Source organism: Podarcis raffonei, chromosome 9, assembly GCF_027172205.1.
Source record: "Podarcis raffonei isolate rPodRaf1 chromosome 9, rPodRaf1.pri, whole genome shotgun sequence".
NCBI lineage: Eukaryota > Metazoa > Chordata > Lepidosauria > Squamata > Lacertidae > Podarcis > Podarcis raffonei.
Genome location: NC_070610.1, coordinates 56,857,450 through 56,881,201, shown reverse-complemented (window position 1 = coordinate 56,881,201; position 23,752 = coordinate 56,857,450). Strand labels below are relative to the sequence as shown.

The 23,752-nt window shown below is 43.1% G+C and overlaps 2 protein-coding genes across 4 annotated transcripts in view; both read left to right on the top strand.

Annotated features, from left to right (window-relative positions):
• RPL34 (ribosomal protein L34) overlaps positions 1 to 12,013 on the top strand; it is a 106,809-nt gene extending 94,796 nt beyond the window's left edge. The window contains exons 1-5 of one of the 3 annotated variants that reach the window (XM_053403852.1): positions 8,518 to 8,587; positions 9,616 to 9,685; positions 9,777 to 9,876; positions 11,022 to 11,125; positions 11,889 to 12,013. In XM_053403852.1, coding sequence (XP_053259827.1) covers positions 9,621 to 9,685; positions 9,777 to 9,876; positions 11,022 to 11,125; positions 11,889 to 11,973 — 354 coding nt within the window. In that variant the 5' untranslated portion in view covers positions 8,518 to 8,587; positions 9,616 to 9,620 and the 3' untranslated portion in view covers positions 11,974 to 12,013. Of the gene's footprint in view, positions 1 to 8,517; positions 8,674 to 9,615; positions 9,686 to 9,776; positions 9,877 to 11,021; positions 11,126 to 11,888 lie in introns of those variants that run through there. The other 2 variants (XM_053403853.1, XM_053403854.1) reach the window with 2 other exon arrangements.
• A 5,361-nt stretch (positions 12,014 to 17,374) lies between these two features.
• OSTC (oligosaccharyltransferase complex non-catalytic subunit) lies at positions 17,375 to 23,006 on the top strand. Its single transcript, XM_053403850.1, has 4 exons — positions 17,375 to 17,634; positions 19,892 to 19,985; positions 20,740 to 20,937; positions 21,990 to 23,006. Exons 1-4 carry the CDS (start codon positions 17,496 to 17,498, stop codon positions 22,006 to 22,008), a joined length of 450 nt encoding a protein of 149 aa, XP_053259825.1. The 5' UTR covers positions 17,375 to 17,495; the 3' UTR covers positions 22,009 to 23,006.
• Positions 23,007 to 23,752: the final 746 nt, after the last annotated feature.

Here is a 23,752-nt window from a genome sequence, read left to right as displayed (position 1 = left end):
AGAGGCTATTTCACAACAAACTGTAAGTTACAAATTTATAAATAAGGCCATGAGCACACATCAAAGCTTTTTGAAAGCATGCTATTTAAAAGACGAAAGCAGAAGCAGATAATGATGGCATCAGACATCACAGGGTCTGGGAAGACAGCTTACTTTGGAACCTGTTGACCCCATCCAGGGAATCATACATACCGCAAGGCGAGAGGATTGTCCGACATGTTTAAAAAGTCTTCTGGAGTGTGATAAGAAGGATGAAGGTTTAAAAGTCAGTCAAAAGCCCTGTTGCACCCATGTTATGCTGGGGGAACATACTTCTGTGGATATCTGGAATGGATCATCCGATATCCAAAACCTAGAGTAGTCAATAGCATGTGAGCAAAAGGTAGAGTTTCTTAATATAATAATAATAGCAACAGCAACAATAGTTCTGACATTAGGTGATTAGCACTGCTGCAGTGAAAATGAAGGTAGAACCTCAGCGCCTCTGCAAATTAAATATGGGTGGTCTCACAGGAAATACATGTAAAGAGACAGTATAAATAAACCATGTCTTGTGCTTAGGGCTGGCATTGGGTTTTGCCTCATTGGGCATCTGCCAACAGCAATGCTCTAGTAGGGGTCTCACTGCCAGTCCCTGTAGTTGCTTTGCAATGGCTGCCTGCTCGCTTGCAAAGAAGGCTGTATAGCGATGAAACAGAAGAGAATGAATGCTCACATTCGATTCAGGATACTGTAGTCACGAAACATACTCCGCCCACCCCCCAAGAAGAAAATTGCACTTCTGAAATGCATTCCATTTCCGTAAATGCAGACACTGTCAATAATTAATTTCTCTTTCATTTCTTCACACTTGTGTCCTCTTCAGCCAGACAGCAGAACAAAAAAGGGCAGCAATCTCCATGCAGCACACCTTGACCTCTTTTTTCTTGTAGGTTGTGCATAGTGGAGACAAAAAAATAATAATGTAAAGCTGCTTGGAGGAACATTCCTGTATAGCTGCTTGGAGTAGCCTCCCACCACAACTCATCTGGCAGGGACACCTGGAGAAGCGTCTCCAAAGACTATATCAAAGTCTGGGTAAGTAAATGGAGGAGGAATCCTCAGTTACCTGGCCCCAAGCCATTAAGGGCTTTATGTATGCCTTTATATGCTAATACTGAAGGGAGAGGTGTAGGGGTTGCACTTTGTGCCTAAGAAGGGTTGCTATCAGTAATCCCTGCACCTTGTACCTGAAGTAAATTCCTGAAGTAAATTCAGTAAATCCTCTCTTAATCTTGCTTTGCAGTTGCTAGCAAACAGCAGCAAGGCCATTTCCTGTGCTTGCCAGCTAAGCAGAAACCGCACCTATTTACCGTATGTGGCCAGACAGGACAAGGGGGCCGCTTCCTGCACACGCTTCCTGTTGCAGTAACGCAAGAGAAGAACACACGAACAAGGGAAGGAGGGGGGGGCTTAGCTGGTCAGATAGCCATATGCCATATAAGGGAATAAGCTTAACCTTGCTAGCTGATTGGAGAATTTGAAGAGGTGGGAAGAGATGGGCAGACTCTCAGGTATAAAGATGCTTGTTTATTTGTATCTATGGGCCAGTCTTTTGGGAACGATCCCACTGGCCACCTCTGTGCACAGATTTCAATAAAACTTTTTTCTCCAAAGAAGAATCTTTCCTGGTGCTTTTTGCTCTCTCTCTTCGGCCCTGGGGACGCAGGCAAACGATTCCCTGGCAAGGATAAGGCTTCAGCCTTCATTTTGGTGCGTTGGCCGGGAATCGCCCCACCCCAGGGGGCCGGGGAGGGCCAGGCCCGACCTAGGTGAACAGCCCCGGACCGGCGTTCGCGGCTCCAAGTGCGCACCCCTGCCTGTTCGTGGGGGGAGCCGGCCACACCGCTCCGGAGTGGAGACACCTGGTCGAGGGAGAAAAGAGGACGGCCGAAGGAGAGGTCCGCAGCGGAACAGGTAAGCCCTAAGGGAAGGGCAAGGGACGAAGCCCGATCAGCTTCACCTGGCTGTGAGCAGTAGAGTGCCGCCAGGAAAGGGTCTGGCTGTGAGCAGTAGAGTGCCGCCAGAAAAGGAACAAAGGAACTGGCCGTGGCAATAAGGTGCCGCCCCGCCAGACGGGAAAAGGGAAAAGGGGAAACAGAGGTGGCAGTAGAGTGCCGCCAGTAAGGTTGGGGAAAGGGGAAACAGAGGGAAAATTATTTTGGTGTGTTTTGTGTGTTGCATGTTGGAATTATATTGGGGTGTGTTTTGTATGTTGCATGTCAGATACTCCAGTGGCTGAATTGTCAAGTGTGGGCCGGGGCTTAGCGTCCCCTTGGCCGAGCGATTGCAGGGCTGTGCATTTCTTAGCAACGCGAGTTCGCCAAGTCACAGTCTGTAGTGTGTGGAGTGTGAAAGGATCTTAAGCCCGGTTAGGAGCGGAGTATCTGAAAAATGGGGTCTGGGGCAAGCCAACGTAGTCCTCTGAAATGCTTTTTAACCAACTGGAAAGCAGCTACGAAGCATGATGATTGGGTTCAAATTGAGAAGAGAGAGGATGAGGACATTATGTGAGGTTGATTGGCCCACCCAAGGAACTAATTGGCCCTCGGAGGGCAGATTTAATTTGCAACTAATCAACCCACTATATCAAAATATCTTGAACGTCCACCCAGACCAGATCCCTTATATTTCTACCTGGAAAACCAATGTAGAAAAGAATCCACCGTGGCTGAAAGCCTGCCGAGGCGACGCCCCACAAAATACAATATGTGCAGTCCGACCGGCAGGGAAGTCAGAAAGGCCCCCCCGGTGATACCAGAACCGGAAGGAGAAGGGGGGGAAGTCATTAAACCGCCGCCACCCTATGCTCCACCAACTGCCCCTCTAGCGAATCCCCCAGGCCCAGGGCCCCAGGACCAGGGAGGAGCCGGCCCTCAGCCTGAACCCTCCAAGGTTGATGAATTAGAGAGCAAAGAGGAAGAGGATGATGAGGAGTTTATGAAGGGACTAATTGAGTTAGCAACGAAAGGAAAAAAGGTGGACACGGTATCAGACATTGAGATTGCAACAGTATGTACAACCCTATGCGAGAGAAATGGATAGAAGCAGCAACCAGGGCGTCCCTCCATAAGTCCCATAAGGCACAGAAAAAGGGTGGGACTGCAATGATGCCTCTACGCAGAGTGTATGACCCACCAGGCCCCCCAGGACAGGGTGGGGAAGCACCACCACGCACTTATACAGTCCAACATGTGCCTTTTTCAAGTGCTGATGTGTGCAATTGGAGAAATTAGAACCCTACCTTTGAGGAGAACCCAGATGATATTGCCAACGCCCCATTATAAAGGCTGCCTTTGTAGCTCAGGCAGCGTCCGATATTCGCCAAAAGAAAAAATCCAGAAGCCTGAGGGGTTCATCGGCCATGGGCTGGAATAGATGTTGGAAATAGCTCAAACCACTTACAATCAGAGAGATGAGGAGGCCCAGAGAAAAAAGGAGAAGTATCAAACAGAGAAGTTGATGGCATTACAGGCTACCACACCCACCCCTCAGGAAAGAGGAAGTGCCCGGGGAGGAGGGCGAAGCCGTCTGGGGAGGAATCAGTGCGCCATCTGCCGACAGGAAGGGCACTGGAAGAGAGAATGCCCTATTCTATTATTAGGAAGAGATTTGTTGGTAAAGTTGCAAGCCCAAATTATTTTTAAGCCATCGGGAGAAGCCACATTGTCCACTATGTCACTTGGGGAACTGGTTGTGGAGGCACCCCTGAGGGAGTACTGGCGCCTCATGATGGTAAAAGAAGAGGAGGGACCCATCCCCGCCAGTATTCTGGAACAAGTGAACCCCACGGTATGGGCTGAAGGTAACCCCCCAGGAATGGCAAAGAATATCCCACCAATAATCGTGAAGCCCAAGCCATTTGTCAATCCTGTTGCAGTAAATAAGTATCCCATCCCACGAAGGGCGACTGAAGGAGTGTGGGTGCATCTAGAGCGACTGCTCCAACATAGGATCTTGAGGCAATGCCAATCATAGTGGAACACCCTTTTGTTACCAGTGAAGAAAGGAAGCAGGCTATTATCCTGATACCAGAACCAAAGAACTCCGTGGCTTTCTGGGGTCTGCAGGATTTTGTAGGATATGGATATTTAATTACAGCATCATTGCCAAGCCTCTACATGAGTCAACCAGAGGAACTGAGAGAGACCCCTTTGTTTGAGGCACAGAACAACAGTAAGCCTTCGTGGATTTGAAGAAGGCACTACAGCAAGCCCCAGCGCTTGGCATCCCAAACCCTGAGAAACCCTTTACTCTATTCGTGGATGAGGACCAAGGGACAGCGAAAGGGGTTTTGTGCCAAAAATTGGGAAGCTGGCAACAGCCAGTGGCATACCTATCTGAGCGCCTGACGCCTACAGAACAAGGCTTACCGCCGTGCATGAGAGCAGTTGTGGCAGTAGCCACCCTACTGAACAAAGCAGACAAATTTACTTTTGGCCAAAGACACTGTTTGTGTGACCCCGCATGCAGTCCCAGCTCTGCTTGACATGAAGGGTACCTATTTCCTCTCCCAAGCAAAGATGAGAAAGTGCCAGATGTTACTGCTGCATCCGCGTTTGAAGTTTCAGGTCACCACCGCCCTCAACCCAGCTACCAGAGCCGGTAGGAGAAGGTGAGGAGCAGATGCACGATTGCATTGAAGCAATGGATGAAGAATATTTTAGCAGGCCTGACCTCAAAGATGAAGCAAACCCCCATTGGCCTTCGTGGTTTGTGGATGGAAGCAGCTTTGTTAAGGCTGGACAGCGAAAAGCAGGCTATGCAGTGGTAGCCTTGGAAGACCTTGTTGTGGATTTCACTGAATTGCCCCGCTGTGAACTATACCGCTACCTATTCGTGACGATCTGCACGTATACAGGATGGGTTGAAGCTTGGCCTACCAGAACTGAGGGGGCGTCCGAGGTAACCAGGTGCCTGTTACAGAAGATCATTCCCCGCTATGGACTACCTAGGTCAATAGGATCTGACAATGGACCAGCCTTTGTCCACTCAGTTTTGCAATAACCCCCCCCCATGCTAGTCAAAATGTGCAGTTTGATAATTATGTGCAGTAATTCTCCCGAGATTTTCTCTTTTCTTAACAGGTGGACCCAGGCCCACTGCTGTTAAAGTTGCTGACCTCACCCCTTGGGTCCACCACACTTAAGTGAAGAAGGCTATTTTAGATTGGACAGTTACACCAAATCCTGATGATCCTCTGAAGCTGACCATCTCCAGAAGAGCGCCAGACAACTGCCCTGCTGGTGTCACTCCGGACGCTGACACTTCTATGCACGGCTGGACAAGTGGATGGGAGGGACGCCCGCGGGCAGCGTCCCCAACGTAGAGACTTTTTTCCCCAGCAAATTTTAAGGCACCGCCAGGACTTTTGATATTGGGGCCAGCCGTGTGTCAGGCCTCTGCAAGGGTGGATATATATTCCTGTGGGTGTATGTTAATATATGTAGAGGGAGAAGCCCCTTTCGGATACAGTGTGTTGGGAAGAAATCATGAGAGTATTAAGCATCCACAAGAACAGGTGGGAAAATTGGTTAAGATAATAGGCTCCTCCTCAGAGAGGTGGGACACAACCTCCCAAGAAGCAAGGCAGCTGATAGAGCACGAGTATCAGTGGGCCCTTCAGCAATAAAATAGATATGTCCCAGATAATAATGTCAGCATTTCTGCAACCATAGACCACATGGAACAAATGATAGCTCAAAATCCTTTGAAACCCTCTGATGGTGGGGATCCGTGGAGTTGGTTGTACTCCTGGTTGCCTGACAGCAGTTGGTTTCGTCATGTTATCGTTTTAATTGCTGGACCTGTTATAATCTTACTGCTTTTCTGCTTCTGTATGCCCTGCTTGATGCAATGTATGCAAAATATGATGGGGAAGATGATGTCCCGCATGATGGGGCCCCGTGTCATGACCCTCACTGCTCTCCTCCAGGAATACTATGAACCCGAGAGGCCAGAACGAACCTAAGTATTAGGTTGTTCATAAGAAGAGGAGGGAGTGAAGGGAGAGGTGTAGGGGTTGCACTTTGTGCCTAAGAAGGGTTGCTATCAGTAATCCCTGCACCTTGTACCTGAAGTAAATTCCTGAAGTAAATTCAGTAAATCCTCTCTTAATCTTGCTTTGCAGTTGCTAGCAAACAGCAGCAAGGCCATTTCCTGTGCTTGCCAGCTAAGCAGAAACCGCACCTATTTACCGTATGTGGCCAGACAGGACAAGGGGGCCGCTTCCTGCACACGCTTCCTGTTGCAGTAACGCAAGAGAAGAACACACGAACAAGGGAAGGAGGGGGGGGGCTTAGCTGGTCAGATAGCCATATGCCATATAAGGGAATAAGCTTAACCTTGCTAGCTGATTGGAGAATTTGAAGAGGTGGGAAGAGATGGGCAGACTCTCAGGTATAAAGATGCTTGTTTATTTGTATCTATGGGCCAGTCTTTTGGGAACGATCCCACTGGCCACCTCTGTGCACAGATTTCAATAAAACTTTTTTCTCCAAAGAAGAATCTTTCCTGGTGCTTTTTGCTCTCTCTCTTCGGCCCTGGGGACGCAGGCAAACGATTCCCTGGCAAGGATAAGGCTTCAGCCTTCAATACCAACACTTGAATTGGGAATAGAAATAGAATGGAAGCCAGGACAAATGACAAAACACTGAGGCAATGTGTTCATACATTCTAATCCCGGTTAACGATTTTGCTGCCTTATTTTGACCAAAATGAAATTTGCAAACTATTTTCAAAGACAGCCCCACATTCAATGCATTACAGTAATCTAAGCGCAAGGCTATCTCTGTCTAGATAAGCTCACAGTTGACATATCAGCTGGTTTTAATACAAAGCATTCTGAGCCAGCAAGGCCACTAAACAAGCTGATAGGAAGAAGGTATGCCTGGGCAGGTGCGGTAGCACAGCGGCTGTTGTTTCTCTCAAGGCCATAGTAAATTTCAAGTATAATGATGGCAGAAATATAACCGTTAAGCCAAAATTCATGTCGGCAGGGCTAAAGCTTGGAAAGGGAGTGGTTGCTAAGCAACCACGTGACTATCATTTTTGCTTCATGATTATAACAGTAATATGAGATCTTTTATGTGTTGCCCGGCAACCATGCAAGTTCTGTTTCCTACTATTTCCCATCCTTTCTCTTTGTAGTTTATGGTTAATGAACACAGCTGGCTGGAGAGTTCTAACAGCTGCTATCTCCTCAGCCTAGGACTTACCTGATGAATCATAACAGGTTTGACAGGGTAGAAGGGTGTTACTTATGTTAGGGGCAAGGTCCATACTTATGTCCATGGGCTACCATTTGCCACCCTGTACCTTAGTCAGTGAAAAATCACTTGCACAGGTATATCACATTGTTTTAAATATGCTTGGGTTGTGCTTTCAGGCATCGTCAGTACTATGTGCTTTAAAAAAACCACAACTGCCATAAATTGAAGATCTGATTTAGCATGCTCTTTAAAAAACTAAAAAAACTTACACTTACAAAATTTAAAGTGTGCCTTCTTCATTTTATGTGCTGTGTAAATATCTGAAAAGTTTCTCCAATAGCCAAAAGTACTTGAACTAAAATATTTTAATGGGGAATAGGGAAAGCAACAAAATGCACTTTGTGTGGTTTTAATGTCATACTAAAATAAAATGCACAGCTTTACTTGGAAATTATTTTTATTGGAATGGTTGTAAATATTTTAAGATATTGTACCTCAATAGCATACACTTCCCATATATTATCTAGATATTTTAACAGTAAAACCCTACGCATGTTTTCTCAAAGTTCCACTGATCATTGAGGCTTATTCCCTAATAAGTGTGTTTAGGATTGCAGCATGAAGGGATAAAATAAAAGTGCTGAAAACTCTAATTAAAATTCCTGAAAAATGGTAATTACAAGTTTTATATTTTAACATTATTGTCTCCATTCCATTTTCCCAATTTAACTGGAATGTATATTGTGTTTTCATTATGTTACTAAATAATTTTATGAAGCCATGTATAAAAGCGGAACATTTTCTGCAGAAAAAAACCCCCTTACATATCACCAATCATCCTGCAAAAAAGGCCCCCATGTTGATGAAGCGGAAGATCAGAGAAGAGGCGTTTTTATAAACAATGCTCAGAACAGAGTAGGTCTATAAAAGTGACTACACCAATATCATTTCAGTGCTGAGCCATTTCATTTTACCAGGTTTTAACTTGAACTAGTTTTAATTGTTTTATGCCGCTGTATTAAAACTGCAGGTTTTTTAGTATGTTTTCATTCTGTTGTTTTGTTTTATTTTTTTGCAAGATGCCCTGGGAACCATGGCAAAGGGTGAAAATAAGAAAGCTGCATAACTCCTCCCTTCCAAGTTGAAGAAAACACTCAGGTTCCTCCTCCTGCAGTTGCCGTACAAGATGGCGGCGCCCAGTTCGGTCTACTCTATGGCGTCCTAGCAACAAGAACGAAGTAATACGTCAACGTACTTCCGGGTCTTGGCGCCGGCGCTTGAACTTTGACCCGCGCGCTAGCGTCTGCTTCCTCTTCCGGTGCCGGCTCCCATTCCAGGTAAGAGCGATTCAGTCTGTCTCTTTCGCGGAGCTTGGCTTAATCCGTTTCCATCCGCGGCAGGGAGGGCTTGAGGGGCCTTGCGGGTACGTCGGAGAGTACTTGGGAGCTTGGGGTGAAGGACGAGGGGTGTATGTCAGCGAGCAAGCCAGGAGAGGCCGGCGCCTGGGTGGGAGTCTTGCGTGCAGGCCTCTCCGCCTCGCACAGTCTTGAGCGAGGCCTTCTAGTCTCCGAAGCCGCGCAGAGCTATGAATAATCGCGGGCTCTCCAGTTCTCTCGCAGTCGGGCGGAAGGCTAAATAAAATGTGTTTTCTCCCTATCCAACGGCGCGTTCGATGCCCAGTTTTCACTGCGAGAAATAAAGGGCCGAGGATATATTATTTAGCATCTGGGTTCGGTCTCTTCCTTCTCCATGCAGAATCACCGGGGAATCGATTTTGAGATATTCTCCCTTAAAAATGCGGGGTAATTGGCGGCGGGTGGGTGAGTGGGGAAACCAAGCCGAACTGCAAGAGTGATGTGCCTGTGGTTTCTGAAGCGTTGGCTTGGGTAAGAGTTAAAATACAGCATTTATTTCTGCCATGAAGTTCACCAGTTTTGTGGTCTCTCTAAACCTCACTCTCCAGGGTTGTTTTGAGGGTAGTCAATAAACCCTAAGCAATACACTTAGTTCATTGGAGGAATGGCAAATGTGATCATACACCACCTTGATTGCAAACTGTGTTGCTGTGGTAAAATGGCTAACTGCTTTGGGGTGTTGTTGCTGTTTTGCAATCAAGCAATATATTAATTTTACAAAATAAAGTATGAGACTTGAATTGGGAAGAACTTTCATGTGCCAGTTATTATTTCTTTTAGCCTACCCATCATACCCCACAGGGAATTGGTGAGAAACTATGTTACCTCTATCTCATTTGAATGACAGAATAGTCATGTAACACTGGCAATTGGGTGTGTGTGTGTTTTCTCTGTCTCATACTCTGCTTAGAATTCTGCCTTCTCTCACTGCATTTTCTTCCCTTGTTTAGACACGATGGTCCAGCGTCTAACATACCGACGTAGGTTGTCCTACAACACAGCCTCTAACAAGACCAGGCTGTAAGTAAAATCCTATTATTAAATGATTGTATTCTTGTTAAATAAATTTTCTAACACTTAAATTAAATGACTGTTTCTTTGGTTGATGCAGATCCCGGACACCAGGCAACAGGATTGTTTATTTGTACACCAAGAAAGTGGGCAAGGCACCGAAGTCTGCATGCGGCGTGTGCCCAGGAAGACTTCGTGGTGTAAGTGTATTCTCTTCTACTTGTGTTGACTGGCATCCTAGATAAAGACAGGAACTCTAGCTCATTGCCCACTTTATATTGGAAAATCTGGTATATGTGGTTCTTAGGTAAATCTCCCCCCCCCCCCATCTTGCCTGTAAAAATCTAGTGTTGCATAGGCAATTGCTTGTTAATACATTTGCAATTTCATTGTTGGCATGATGCTCAAGCCAGTGCCTAATGCACTGTTGGACTATAACAATGTAGGTCATTTGCTATAGCATCTTAGAGCTGAAACTATAAGTGTGCCCCTTCGTTAATTTCAAGCATTATAGAAAAATCAGTGGTGTCCAGGTAGATCTGAAACAGAAAATACCTCTTCCATCTTAGCTAAAATTAGCTATGTAGAGTTGCCTCTTTCATTTGTCCCCTTATTTTCCACAACTAAGTAGCAATTGCTTCCCCCCCCTTTACATTGTGACAAAACAGGAATAGTTTATTTCATGGTAATAACAGTGAACCATTATTACAGAATTGGAAGTGCTTTACTGCTGAAAATAACATGCTAATAAATTGCTGCTGTTTTTAACATAATGGTGTGCATACAGTCTGGTAACAGTACAGAATTGAATTCTGATGTGGTTTAAGAGGGCAAGTGAACAGGTAGTGAAGAAATGAAAGAGAAATTAATTATTGACTGTGTGCATTTAGTGAAGTGAATATCTGAAGAGAATATCTATATTCAATATTGTTTTAACTAAGACTTTAAAATTGATTTCCTCAACGTTGTGGAAGGTTGCTTAAGGGAAGCACTAAGTAGCAAAGCAATTTTAGTGTAAAAGTACTGTCTTTCAAAAGATTTCCCTGGTTCTTAGAAAAATATATATGTCTGCCATTCAAAAAACAAAGTGCATGTTCTTAGCTGCTTATAATGTCTTAAAGTTATTTAAGAAAATAAAAGCCCAGCTGCAACAGACATAAGGCCTATCTAGTCCATCCTGGTCTCAGTCTCCAACCAGATGCTCGTGAAAAGCCTGCAAGCAGGACAAGAGTGCTTCATACTATTATATGCCTATTGTCTCTTCATTTGATTGTCTTTTAACAAGCCTAAGACTGCAAATCATGCAGATTGTGGGTTATACAACTGTATTTATCACTTCCTACAGGTTCGTGCTGTTCGCCCTAAAGTTCTTATGAGGCTGTCAAAAACAAAGAAGCATGTTAGCAGAGCCTATGGTGGGTCCATGTGTGCTAAATGCGTTCGTGACAGGTAATTTATAAGCTCTTTTTTTTTAAGTTCATGGGTTATAATTTTTAGTTTCAAATATCTGTCTAGTTTCTTTCTTGTAACTCCTCCTTAGTGGTGGCCCCTTCTTCATGCAGCCACCTCTACCCTGAGCTTAGGCAACTTTAATGGCCTTTAAGCACTGATTAAAATAATATCTGTTGTTGATTCTTGCATGTTAAAGTTGCTGTCTACCGCCTTGTGACTTGATGTGAAAGGCAGTGTAGGAATGTCTTTAAAAAATAAATAACTTTGCTACTGTAGAAATCTGGACTGAAATTTGTGCTGTACAAATGGATGATTTTTAAACCCAACCTAACTCATCCCTGCTTGAGATACCAATAAAAGAAGACAAGTATATTTTACAAATTGTGTTGTGGATTTTATTTTACTAAGCGATTATTGCTTGTTGTCTCAGAATGAAATAGCTTATTTTTACTTCCAGCCATATCAGCTTGTAAGCAATCAGCAGCACAATCTGTTTTGTATTTAACCGTTCACCTGGTCATCATGGGTCACCAGGAATTCCCTCCAGTTGAGTAAGAGGAGACAAAAGAGAAACAGTGCAATCTGTTCCTCCATTACCAGTGTCCCCAGTTTCTGCACTATAAGGGGACAAGGGACCTAGCGAGCACAGGGCTTGTTTCTGATTTCTCAGATCATGGTTTGGAGGCTTCTCTGAATATAGCCTGTGTGATAACAAATGAGCAATGCTAAAATAGTAACAAGTGCTTTCCTTTTTCTCTAGAATCAAACGAGCATTCCTTATTGAGGAACAGAAGATTGTTGTCAAGGTGCTAAAGGCCCAAGCACAGAGTCAGAAATCAAAGTGATAATTTGTGTTGTCTGCCTAATAAATGAAGATTTAACTTCCGTGTGTAGTGATTTTTTTACCTGGAGAACTTATCAAATATGTTCAGTATTGAGGTGAACCCTGGAGTTGTAAGGGGTGGGGGCTTTGTGCTGATTACTCTCTTCGGTGTGTTTTTTAAAAAAAGCATTAAATACATATCCTAAACAAGTGGCATGGAACAAGGAGTGTGAGGATCCACTGGGAGAAATTAGCATGTGCAAGGAATCATCAGACCTTCAGGTTAAGTCAATCTTGCTAGGTTCCCTAGGGTATGCTAGAAACCTTCGTGAGGGATTGCTTTTGTGACACCGTAAGCCTGGAGTCAACCTTAGACATTTCCTTTGCCATCCATCAAGACCCCATCACTCCCGATTTTTAACTTTTAGTTAAGGATTATTTGGCACGGGTAGTTGCTTGGCAGCATTTCCTGCATTTGTGCTGCTTACTACAATTCCTTGGATTTCTAAATGTGCCTCATGGGCCAAAAGCGATGAAAACTACTGATCTTTAGTATGAGTTTTGTTGTTTTTAGCTTACTTCCACTGTGAGAAAGAGGATGTATCACGGCAGAACTTGCATAATAATTAAATGTATTTTTTTGGTTTTGTTTAAAATGTACCCTTCTGCCATAAGTGATTTTAAAAGAACTAAATATAGGACAATATCCAATATCAGTTCTGCTGGTCAGTGAACTACTGTGCAGGCAATGGAGCTTCCTCTTGGTCCGTCCAATTCCCCATGCAATCTCAGAATCGGCTCTGGAAAGTTAATGAACCATCCAAAGCAGATGTTCGGGGCATGGGGTGAGGGAGGAGATTCCTGTTGCACCAGCAGATCTATGCACACAGAGCACTGGATACATCCCATAATTTATGTGGGATCTTGCAAGGTAAGTTGTTTAGTGCTTACCTTTACCTTATAGGCTCTTGGAGCACTTCTGAAAGCAACCAGAGACTTTCTGTGATACTTGTGAAATATACAAACTAATGGTTATATAAGCTGCTCTTAATTCCCTTTCTGTCTTAGAAAGGAACTATTCAGTAATATCCTTAAAACCTTTGTGAGTTCACTTTTGTATCATCTCTTATTTTCTTGTCAGGAAAAACGAAAAAAGTAAGACAAGTGTGTGCTTAACCTTTGCTGCAAGTATTCGGTTAGACTTAGCTTGTATTAAAAACTGTTGGACAGCACCATAATTAAATGATGTTTTGGAAAGGAGATCTTGCTCCTAATCTTAAATTTTGGGTGTGTAGTATCTTCAGTTCTTAACAATCAGATGAGGTCAAAAACCAAGAAGTAGCTGATTCATTAAATTGCATTTGAGTGAACAAGAAAGATTTAGAATAATAATATTAAATCTGATAAAAAGCCTTGGTAGTGGTAAAAACAATGCAGGCATTAAGAAAACGGTAATATGCCCCCCTGATTAAAAGCCAAAGACTGCTGCAATATCAAGGCAAAAAATACATGACGGCTCTCATCTACATAAGCACCATTATGGTGACATCTATAATGCAATGAGGTACCAGATTATGTTTTTTAAAGACCTGCTCATAGAAGTCTTAAAATGACACAGGATAAATGAATGGATGAAAAACATTTGCACATAGTTTAAGATGATTTACCATCAAGTTTAGTAGTCTAAATATAACATTTGTTAATTTTTGTTTGAAAGTAATTTCCATAGATTTCAATAGGCATTAACTCCTAAATTTGACTAGGGTTGCAGCCTTAGTTTTCCTATAAACAAGCTCAGTGAGTATCACAATTTTTGGAAAGAGCATGTGGTGCTAAAACACCTTTCTCCCTCAGGTGGAATTATCTCAGCTTTGTTTACCAGCTTTCTGAAAAGGCAAAACTCATACTTCTTAGTGAATGTAGACTCATTTAAATGTCCATTAATATTTCCCCTTTTAATCTAACAATGGCCCAGCACATGTGGAAGTTCCAGCTGTGTTTTTTGCAGCATGGTCAGTGCCTGGGAGCAACCAGTCTAGCTGGGGAAAATACACTAGGAATGGATGTTTCGGCACTAGCAAAAGTGTATATGAACATTGTTGCCCAACGACGGGAGGTGAGGTTGCTTCCAGGAGGTGTCTTCTTGTGCAAGGGAAAGGGTTAAAATCTGGCAAATGCTTGTTTATTCTAACTCCTGAATCTTAATTCATTTAGATGATGAAAGTTTAATTGGCTTCAGTAGAATTTTTTTAATAAACGTTGCGTGATTTTCGGAGACAGGAGGAGAAGCTTAATGTTTAATGAAAAAGCCCTAATTTTGTTTTGAATTTATGAAGAACATCGGGAGAAGAGGCGTCTGATGCTGCAGGGCATGCTAAAAGTAAACTACCTCAGTTTGTGAGTTGCATGTTAAAGTAGTTTAAGCAGAGCCTTTTCTGTTAATTCTAATGAGAAAGGGAAAACACTGGTTTTTAAAAGAGGAAATGGCTCTAAATTGACCCAGGAAAGCATAACTGTTGAATGTGGTGGAAAGAGGCAGCCTTTTAAACAGCTGGTGTCATCCACCACTCTTTTCTGTATACAAACAGAACAACATTTGATGGGTTGAGACAGCCACCTAGCTAAATCTAAATAGCAGAATGCACCAAATCCTCTTTTTTCAGTAGTTTAAAACTTTATATTAGTATACTAACTCCTTAGCTTATTGAAAATCTTGAGGGTGATGGAAATAATGATTTGAGTATAAAATGTGTATATACCTGACAATTTCTTGAAGTTTGTACTGTACTTCCAAAATACTATTTAATCACTCTTGGGGGCGGGGGGAAAGCTGTAGCTCTCGTGTTGGACAATAGTTACCATTATCAAAGTTATGGTGGCTGGGGTTGGGAGTGTAGTTAACAGCTGGAGGACCACCAGTTAGCCACTAATGCTTTGGTGTTGTACTTAACCTTCAGGCTATTCCCCTATGCCAATTCTGCTTTTTTAAAAAAAATCAATTGTACCTCATTAACCTTAATTTCAATCTTGAAAACTGCATCTTTAATTATCAGGTTCCACATGTATATTATGTACATTCTGGCAAAGACATAGATGCTTTGACAAGCTGAGCAACAAAGAAGATTCAAGTTAGAGAGTGGGCTTGTTCTTAGAGAGCAACTCTGCCATGCTGTGGCTACTCTTATCAACTGCAATTACTATCACTAATCTTGTCATCTGGTTATGTCTATGAAGATTAGTATTTTTAAAAGAATCAACTTTTGATAGAAACAAGAAGTCAAAGCAGGTACTCATGCACAGAAAGTCACAGAATTATAATGGCCCCCATATAAATATCATTAATGTGTTTTAAATCCAAGCTGCAGGTGAAACGTTAAGCACAAACTATAAAGGTTATCAAACCCAAGAAGTCTTGTTCAACACCCACAGATTATTCTAGGCAAAATTACACAAGGACACTTTCCTGTTCCTCCACTACCTGACCATTCTACTGGTGTACCAACTGCACACTTTCTTAGAGAGTTTGCCCAAAGTTATTCATGCTCTAGTAACATTAATGACTTTAATGTGCTGTATTTGGGACTGTCTTTAAAAACCAGTATGAAGGGAGTTTCACTAACTGTCAATATGCTTCACTGCTCAATTCTTAGTTCTGATCTTGACCTTTGAAATCCTTAGCTCGGAATTCTATTGCCTTATTCTGCTCTAAGGTGAATAAATAGTGAAGGATAACTGAGCAGCAAGTGGATGAAACTGGAAGTTTTTCCAGGGCAGGGGGTTCTTGAACCATGAGCTTCATTTAGGTGGTCCATAATGTGTCTGTAAAAATACAGCTAAAAACCATACAGCATTTAGTGCAGCACATTCCAGTTCCTGCAAAAGGCAGAAAAATCATTAAGTTTTCCACCAAGATCCTCACCCTTTTCAAGTGGTTTGACAGAAAAAAAAATATGGAAACCACTGTTCCCAGGACAACCTTTGCCAACCAAATGTCTGGCAATTATTTGGGAATACAACTCCCAGTGTCGCTGCCCATTAGCTACACTGACTGGGACCTATGGGAGTTGTAGATTTTTAAAAAATGTGTAGAAGGGGCCTAGATAAGCAAAGCCTTTTCGAGAGATAACACCATATCAGGCCCCATCAGCACTGTACATTTAAAGCAGCATCATGCATATTATTATTATTATTAGAATTTATACCACCCTATATCCAGAGGTCTCAGGGCGGTTCACATAAAAAGATCACATTATATAAAATAAAAATAAAAGCAATAACCCCCCAAAAGAGCCACATTTTAAAAGTCATATTAAGCAGTCATGGTTTTTTCCAAAGAATTCAGGCGATTGTAGTTTGTTAAGGGTGCTGAGAATTGGTAGGAGACCCTGCTCAGAGAAGTACAATTTCAGAGCTCCCTGTAAAGACATATAGATCATTAAACCACTCTGCAAATTGTAGCTCTTTGAGGAGAATAGAGGTCTTTTTGTTATTGTTTAGTCGTTTAACCATGTCCGACTAAACGTGACCCCATGGACCAGAGCAGGCCAGGCACTCCTGTCTTCCACTGTCCAACCATCTCGTCCTCTGTCTCCTTGTGCCCTCCATCTTTCCCAACATCAGGGTCTTTTCCAGGGAGTCTTCTCTTCTCATGAGGTGGCCAAAGTATTGGAGCCTCAGCTTCAGGATCTGTCCTTCCAGTGAACACTCAGAATTCCTTCAGAATGGAGAGGTTTGATCTTCTTGCAGTCCATGGGACTCTCAAGAGTCTCCTCCAGCACCATAATTCAAAAGCATCCATTCTTCAGCGATCAGCCTTCTTTATGGTCCAGCTCTCACTTCCGTACATCACTAATGGGAAAACCATAGTTTTTTAACACCCTTAAAAAACTACAGTTCCCAGGATTGTTTGGGGGAACTTCTGATTGTTTAATGCAATATGATACTGCCACTGCAGATAGCTCCTTAGTCGGTCGCAGGAAAAGAAAAAGTATTGTGCATTCTTTAAGATTAAGCGGAGCTTCTAATAAATCCTGCACAAAATAGTAAGATAGAGGGTGTGACGTAGCAGATGGCACCTTCTACTTGGAATGTGGGCGCGGCTTATTTGAGGGGGCGTGGCTTGCGCGCGTCCTGGCAGGGCCACGTCTACCCGTTTAGAAAGCCACGTTGAGCGTCGCCAGGACTTGGCAGATCAGTATCCTCTCCCAGTCGCTCCTTACCGCACGCCGCGGGAGGATAAAAACAATATTAATAACGCGCCGCGTTCAAATTCAGGTTTCTCCACATTTATTCGTTTTGCGTTTCGTTTAAGCCACACGTTGATATTTTCCTTCCCCTTTCTCCTGAGACGTGTTTGTCGTGTTTCCCTTGCAGGACCCGGCTAGTTACCGCCTCAGCTTTCGTTATCGTACGGACGGTGGCCCCGAGGAGCCGATCGATTCCGTAACGGCGCATGCGCGGGAGTAAGCTGCCGTTGGGAGACGAGGGGAGTTCGTGGCCTGAGGAGACGGGACGGGCGAGCCGCCTCCGCCGCTGAGAGTCGACATGGAGACGCTCTACCGGGTTCCGTTCGCGGTGCTGGAGTGCCCCAACATCAAGCTGAAGAAGCCGAGCTGGGTGCACATGCCCTCGGCCATGACAGTCTACGCGCTGGTGGTAGTCTCGTACTTCCTCATCACGGGAGGTAATTCCCTTGGGAACGACGGGAGGCTCTGCGCGGTGGGCCTTCAGGCGCGCACAAAAATACACGCAAATGCACACACGCAGCTCATTCCTGCCTCCTCGGTTGCCCCATATTCATATATAGAATTTTCAGCTTTATGCCTCTCAATTCATTTATAGTCATTTTAACATTTGAAAACTCGACTCCCTTCTCCCCCCTCTTTTTGCGGTTCCTTAAATTGATTTTTTAAAAAATATTTTCTGTATATCCGAATGTAACTTAATTTGTTCATTCATTCTTCTACTTTAAAGATATACTCTTATGAAAACTGCAGGTTATTATTACAATAATCCTGCCAGTGTTCTTACCTGTTTACAGTCTGTTTGTAAATATTCAATAAACCATTTCCGTTCTTCCTCCGTTGCCCCTTTTTCTAGTTGTAATCTTCTATTTAGAAGTGAAAAAAGCCAAAAATGGGTGGGGGAAAGGCATGAAAAGCGAATGGGTCTCTCGCCAGGCTTCCCGTTCGCCTGCCAGGGTGGTCCTGAGTTGTGCCTTGCTACGGAAGGGATGTTTCTGTATTAATTATTTTAGGAAAACCCCAGAGACACTAGCAAATGAAAGTGACCCAGGGACAGGTGCAGAAACACTACTGTTCCATTTCATTCATTTCATTTGTTATTTGTTTATGCCCCGAAGCCTTTCCCTCTAAGGTGTTTGAGGTGGCATGCGTAGGTAATATCCCCTTTCATCGTTGAGGAATCACTGCAAAAAAACATTTCCCTGCCCCTCTTCATTCAATCTCCACAACAACGCAATAAGGTAGCTAAGGCTGAGAGGCACAGTGACTGGCCCACTGGATCACCTGATGAGCTTCAGGGCTGAGTAGGGATTCAGACCCTGGCCTCCCAAGTCCTAGTTTGACACTGTCCACCACAGCACCATTGGTTGGCATATTTTAAAGTTCCTAAAGACACACCCCAGCTGAGCATTGCAGGGGGTTGAACCTGATGATCTTCGGACTCCCAACATTATGATCCTGTGAAAGCACTAGGCTGGTGTGAGGGGTGGTGGTCTGGGCAGTGCGGTCTGGAAAGGGGGATTTGAGGGCCCATTCTAAGTTGGAGACAGGTTCTTGGTATGAGTGGTTGTCGCAAGTAAGGTTTTTTTTAAAAAAAAGGATAAAGGACAGTTAAGTCCAGTCAAAGGTGACTGGGGTTGCAATACTCATCTCGCTTCGGGCCAGGGGAGCCAGTATTTGTCCACAGACAGCTTTCTGGGTCATGTGGCCAGCATGACTAAACTGCTTCTGGCACAACGGAATACCATGATGAAACCAGAGTGCACAGAAACGCCATTTACCTTCCTGCTGCAGCAGTACCTATTTATCTACTTGCACTGGTGTGCTATCAAACTGCTAGGTTGGCAGGAGCTGGGACAGAGCAACGGGAGCACACCCCGTTGCAGGGATTTGAACCGCCGACCTTCCGATTGGCAAACCCAAGAGGCTAAGTGGTTTAGACCACAGCAAGTACAGTGGAACCTCGGGTTGTGAATGTGTTCCGTGCGGGAGACACGTTTGCAACCCTCAGCACCGTGTATGCGCATGAGGAAGACGCGATTTGGTGCACATGCGTGAGTGCCGAAACCTGGAAGTAACCCGTTCCGGTACTTCCAGGTTCAGCATGTCCAAAACCCGAAAACAAGCAACCTGCAGCGATCACAACCCGAGGTATGACTGTAACTGAAAGGAGAGGAGGAGCCAAAAGCTGCAGGTCTCTAGAGTCTCTGCAGTGCTGCCTCTCCCTTTGCTGTGTAGCCCGGCAATTTGGAGTGAGTGCTGCTATATTGCAGCTGAGGGAGACTCCTGATTGAGCTGGTCTTTCAGCAGAGCTGGAGAGAAAATATACTGGACTGCAACCTGAAGTATTAACAATTGAGCTGCATTACAGGATTGTTGTAAACCATTTGTAGCATTACACACGCATGTAAGTGCATGGGTAATAACGGTGGATTACATTGGAGGATTGTTGTAAGCTACACAACCACAGCCCTCCTCATTCTCCCTGAAACTTGTGATGTGGCAATAGTAACTGTGTACTCTACTGCACACTTTTTTATGTCTAAAACTAAATGCAGCCAACCATATTTTTCACATGAAAAAAAGACCTTAAATCATGAACTTCTGACTTTCTACCTTTAGGCTTAAGGAAGGTGGTGTACATGTGTGTGTGTGTTCTTTCAAACTAAATTTACATTTTTTTCTCTCTTTCTGTAGGAATCATTTATGATGTGATTGTAGAACCTCCCAGTGTTGGCTCAATGACAGATGAACATGGACATCAGAGGCCTGTGGCCTTCTTGGCTTACAGGTAGAAAATATACTTGATACTAGCAAACTGTATTTCTCTAAAGATTACTATGGAGTATTTTGACAGTGAACTGCTGTTTACATGGTGAGCTGGCTGTTAGAACATTGTGATCAAAGCTCATTGTAGCTTTACCAAGCTACAAAAATGAATAGAAATACTAGCATCATTTTAAATGAAGTTGTTTAACTTAGTAGACAGTCCTCCTGCTCTCTGGAACAGAGTCTTAGCTGAACTGAGTTAATAGTCATTCATATGGTTTAAACTACTGTCAAGGATGGAAACTAATTGTCAGAGAATACACACCATGTGTAGCTACAAGGAGTTGTAGGGCCATCCTATTGGGGGACTAGGGATCTAAAGCAACAAGAAGTATCATGGCAAAGGGAAAACCAGTAATAAGTGCCTGACATATTCTGGAAAGAAATCGGGCTCTGTGTGTGTTGATAGTTATAGCTGAAGGAATAGCCAGATGTTTGATGGGATTGCTTCTGCACTGCTTTTGGGAACTTCTCATCTTTGTTTAATAGCATCAAGTCTCTAATGGTTTCAAAGGGGAAGCAGTTTTCCTGTAATGTGACACTCATCATTTATTTTATTTTCTACCTTCCACTGTCATGATGACTGTTTTTCTTGTGTGTGAGAGTAGAATATATGCATGCACCTATATTTGTGAATTTTACACAATGTGGCAGGTTAGCCAGATAATCCGTAGCACTGCTGTTCAAACTAAAATATTTCCTTGTCTTGTATGCAGAGTAAATGGACAGTACATTATGGAAGGGCTCGCTTCCAGCTTCCTCTTCACAATGGGAGGCCTTGGCTTTATAATATTGGACCGTTCTAATGCACCAAATATCCCAAAGCTGAACAGATTTCTGCTGCTTTTTATTGGATTTGTCAGTGTCCTGTTGAGTTTCTTTATGGCCAGAGTATTCATGAGGATGAAATTACCGTAAGTAAATTGTTTCTCCTATGATTTTCCGACCTCCACTTTTAATCTTTATCACAATCTAAGGATGAAATAAGTACTAAGGGGAAAATAAAGGTATTGCAAGGACTTTTCTCATGTTTTTAAAACATTGTTTGGAGCAGTGTGAATTATACCACAGGTTTTTTTCAATAGACAAGCAAATGTCCACTCTAGAGGAGTAATCATAATATTGAAAGATGCCAGGCCATGAAATCAGATTTTTTTAAAAAAAACTGACTACAGTGTCTGAGATGAGGGAATCAATACTATTTATGAGAAAAGCTATATAAGTACTGTTGTAAAAAGCATTTCATAAACAACTGCAAGGGAGATCAGTTTTATCCCCAGTTTGAGGGAGATTGAGGCAGAGTCTTTGTGGCTAGCTTTAAAGTCCAGAAGGAAACCAAGAATGATTGAAGGAACATTTATCTAGGAATATACAACAATTTATTGTATATGTAGATCATGTCACTAACCATGACTTCCAGCAATGTAAATCTGAAGCAAGCACATGAGAGTACAATAATTAAACATGACCCACAGATGGTTTCCTACACAGAAGTATCTGGTGTGTAGGGTGGCTTCCTATACTTATGTAGTGATCCTTCTATTTTATAAAAGATGCTCATGTTAGTGTTTTAAGACCTAAAGCACTCCCACCCCAAATATCTGAAAGACTTCCTCCTTCCCTGTCCTGGGTGTTAAGATCAGCAGAGGAGGCCCTTTTGGTAGCTCCACCCCTCTCAGAAACTCCAGGTGGTGATGGCCCAGGAGAGGGCATTCTCTGTGGCAGCCCCTAAGTTGTGAAACGCCCTGTCCACTTCATTATACAGTTTTCAGTGAATGCCTTTGATACCTGAAATGTATACTTTAAGAACCCACCCTATTTTTGGTGATTGTAGCTTTTGCAATTATGAGTAATCGCAACTGTTTTTAATGTTGTATTTTAAATTGTTGTAACCCACCTGGGTGAAGAGCAAACAATCAGTAATATATTCCTCCCTCCCTGTTCAAATCTTCCCTTTGTCCTCTAGGGGCTACTTAATGGGTTAGTGCCTTATTGTGGAGTGTCGCAAAGCAGAAATCGGATTTTCTTCTCTTCGTGAAGAGGAATGAATAGCAAAAATTCCACAGCCCCACCCCTCCTGTCCAGAGAGACAAGAAAAAGAGAACGAACTAAGGAAAGGGCTGCTTTCTCCTTTTCTTCTTGTATAAAGAGCAACACTTGTTACAGGCGGTTAGTTTATTAACAGATTTGTGTCTATTTTTATGACTGTTAAAAAATACTCAGAAGTGTTAACTAAGCCTAAGTGTATTGAACCTTAAACGTAAAACCTTTGTCCTTCAATCCTGTTCCTCTCCCCGCCCCCTTTAAGGCTTCAAGCCAAAAGTAATACTTTTATTCATGTACCACCATGGCTTGTTCTTGCTCCTTTTTAGAGAATTCATTTTGTAAATGGGGTGGGGGTTAGAGAAATATGAATTGATGATTTTCATGATTGCAAATTGACAGAAGTGTTTGTCAGTGATGCATGACTACCATATACCACATGTCCCTGTTACAGCCGCCTGTGATGGCAGAAAAAAAAAAGTTGTGCCTGTCTGTGGGTTAGGCAGTCCAAGCTGACAGAGCTTATCACATATTGAGAAGCTGTGAGATGTCGAAGAGTTGTAGGGTTGTGGAGGCTCCCAGTTGAGCTTCTGCTTCCTTAACCCCACCCTTGCCTAACAGGTGGTTGGTGTTGGAAAATATTTTGCATAGTGTGCATGTGGGGCAGGGGCTACTCTTGTGTAACTTTGGATATTGGGTACAGACTTCCACTTTCCACACCAGGCTCCTGCAGCAGAGTTCACCTGCTTTGCACATAGGAGTATCTTCTCAGTTGGGGTGTGTGTTCTATCAGAGCAGTGTCGGGCAATGTTTACTTTGATATTCATTCTAACGCAGCAAGAGAATACGTGTGTGAAGGAGAAATCCATTATTGTGTGAATGTAGTTCTTCCTCTTCATAAAAGATAAGAAAGACATATTAAACATCTTTTTCTACTAAATTACTTTGTGTTTAATACAACGTTCATATATTGGAGCATTTTTGGCATTCAGACTTAAGTTCATTACTGCTTCATAACATCTCTGCCTGGCGGCCAGTATTATTTCTGTTTTACAGATGGGGAGAATGACTTGTTCCTGCCCACATAATGAGTTTTCTGCTAAACCATAGACTTCTTCTTGATGTTCCTGGGCCAATTTCCTGGGAATATTCTGTGTCATCTTTTCATTTATAGCCTAGGTCCAGTTTGTTCTATTTACTCAAATTTCTGTACTGCCCTTCATCATGGGATGGTTTACATTCACATTAAAAATAAAATTCAGTTCACAACATAAAAATGAAAACACAAAATACATACTAAAACAATAGCAAACCAATAAGTGCCCTCCTACAAACACAGTTAAAAAGCAATAGAACAATAATCTGCAAAACACCTGGTTAAAGAGAAACATTTTTGCCTGGTGTCTCAAGGTATGTAATAAAGGTGCCAGGTGAGCCTTTTGTGATGCTGCATTAAATTGTCTATACTACCTACCTGTGCATAATCTTGAGGCCCATTACTTGGAAATACTCTTACAGTGCAGTCATTTACATCTCTGTTTAGAAGCAAGCCCTGCTGAATTTAATGGAGCCTATTTTTCTATATGACTGCAGCTTTAATCTTCTCCAGTGTCAGGGCGGGTGGAATCACACTAAGAGTTTTGGGTTGTGCCATCAATGTTTGAATGGCTCTTTGCTGTTACAGAC

Bases quoted from the DNA above. Each gene is read 5' to 3' on its own strand.
- OSTC (XM_053403850.1), top strand. From the start codon at position 17,496: ATGGAGACGCTCTACCGGGTTCCGTTCGCGGTGCTGGAGTGCCCCAAC. The intron at 17,635-19,891 runs GTAATTCCCTTG...CTCTTTCTGTAG, and splicing joins GTACTTCCTCATCACGGGAG to GAATCATTTATGATGTGATT. The intron at 19,986-20,739 runs GTAGAAAATATA...TCTTGTATGCAG, and splicing joins GTGGCCTTCTTGGCTTACAG to AGTAAATGGACAGTACATTA.